At 16.7% G+C, this 2,211-nt stretch overlaps 1 protein-coding gene across 1 annotated transcript in view; it reads left to right on the forward strand.

Annotated features, from left to right (window-relative positions):
- Positions 1-721, forward strand: part of LOC102675834 (calcineurin subunit B type 2) — a 1,712-nt gene extending 991 nt beyond the window's left edge. The window contains exons 3-5 of the mRNA XM_006619468.2: positions 76-287; positions 365-574; positions 644-721. Coding sequence (XP_006619531.1) covers positions 76-287; positions 365-574; positions 644-691 — 470 coding nt within the window. The 3' untranslated portion in view covers positions 692-721. The remainder of the gene's footprint in view (positions 1-75; positions 288-364; positions 575-643) is intronic.
- Positions 722-2,211: the final 1,490 nt, after the last annotated feature.

Here is a 2,211-nt window from a genome sequence, read left to right on the forward strand (position 1 = left end):
ATTAATATTCTTATATTTTTATTTTTTAATAATTAAATTAATAAATAAATTAAAATAAAAATATTAATCTTTTAGTTGATGTTGATGAAATTAGAAGATTAGGAAAACGATTTCGGAAGTTAGATTTAGATAATAGTGGTGCTTTAAGCATTGATGAGTTTATGTCATTGCCAGAATTACAACAAAATCCTTTAGTACAACGTGTTATAGATATATTCGATGCTGATGGTAATGGAGAAGTAGATTTTAAAGAATTTATTCATGGTGTTTCTCAATTTAGTGTTAAGGTATATATAAATTTTATTACAATATCATCAAAGTATAAATAATACATTTAAAAATAATTTCTTTTTTTATTATATAGGGAGATAAAGAAAGTAAATTAAGATTTGCATTTAGAATTTATGATATGGATAATGATGGTTTTATAAGCAATGGAGAATTATTTCAAGTATTAAAAATGATGGTTGGTAATAACTTGAAAGATACACAGTTACAACAAATTGTTGATAAAACAATATTATTTGCTGATAAAGACGAAGATGGCAAAATTAGTTTCGAAGAATTTTGTTCTGTAAGTAATAAATTCTAGAATCACAAAGAAAAAATAACTATATAAAAATATTTTTTTTTATAATTTTAGGTTGTTGGTAATACAGATATTCATAAGAAAATGGTGGTTGATGTTTAAATTATCAAGTTTATGAGAAAAAAGATATTAGAAAAAAAAATTATAATAATATCAATTTGACTTTTTCATTATTAACACTAGATTTATTGGATAGTTATAAATAGAGTGAAATTATGATCATATTAAGTCTTTAATCAAGCCAATTTTTTATATAAGTTTATCATCTTTAAATATTCTTGTTATAATTATAATAATTATTATAATTATAAATTCATCATCAATTTTCAAAAATATTGTGCATATTTATTAAATGTAAGATGTCTCAGTTGAAAAAAGACACTTAAATATTTCTTTGTTTTTAATGACATCTAAAAATATTTTTGATAATTTAAATAATTTTAATAGAAATAGTTTGAATATTATGGAGAAAGAAATTTTTTTGGGAATAGGATTTTTTTTATATTTACTTAAGATTATTGATTTTTTTTTTTTTATTAAGAAATGTAATAATAAAATAATTTTTTTGTATTGTATGTAATGAATGAAAAGTATATTTAATGATGTCAAAATAAATCATAATCTTTAATTGATTAAAATATATTAAACAATTATAAAATAAATAGAATAATAAAATTATTATTTATGTTAATTATTGTTATGTTTACGTTGTAAATGTTTAAGATATTTATTAACAATAAACTTTATATAGTTGAATATAAAGTATAGTTTCTATACTTATCAATATACATAAATAAAATTTGTTTTCTAGCTGTTTATAGTTGAATTTTATACTTATCAATGTACATAAATAAAATTTGTTTTCTAATTGTTTTTCTAGCTACTAAAACATTGTTGCTTTAAAATCATTTAAATTATAGAAATATTTTATGTATCATTAAAAACAAAAAAGACATTTAACTGATCTCAACATTTAAATAGTTTTTTCAGCTGACATATCTTGTAAATTATGCAAATTTTAATATAATTGGTCTTTTATATATATTCACAAAATTTAGTTTTTAATCAAAAAAATATTTATAGTTATAGAATAATTTTATTATTTCATAATATATAATCATTATTAATATACGATTAATTAACATTATAAATATATGTTATCTAATTCATTTACAAAAAGTTATTTCAAGTTTAATTTTATGAAAATATAATTATAATTATATAAATTACTTAAAAAGTGTTTTTTTATATTTTATATTGAAATATAATTAATGTAATACATTTTTTAAATATTATTCCACGATATATTTTAATAATTTGCAATATATTACTAAAAATTTTGAATTTTTATCAATTTTAAAATTTTTTTAATTTTTCAATTAAATGCTATTGTAACTGAATAAATAGGAATATTTTATTTAATCCATAATACAAGATTTTTAAGTTAAATTAAATTAATCTATTAAATTGGATAATTGTTAATTTCTAAGATCTCTATTCAACTTTAAAATGATTTTTATATTTTATATATATAATATATATATATTGTATTAAATATATATAATATATTATTAATTAATTGAGCATCTGAAAGAAATAAATCATTTAATTAATTATAACTA

This window comes from Apis dorsata, unplaced genomic scaffold, assembly GCF_000469605.1.
Source record: "Apis dorsata unplaced genomic scaffold, Apis dorsata 1.3 scaffold_416, whole genome shotgun sequence".
Lineage (NCBI taxonomy): Eukaryota > Metazoa > Arthropoda > Insecta > Hymenoptera > Apidae > Apis > Apis dorsata.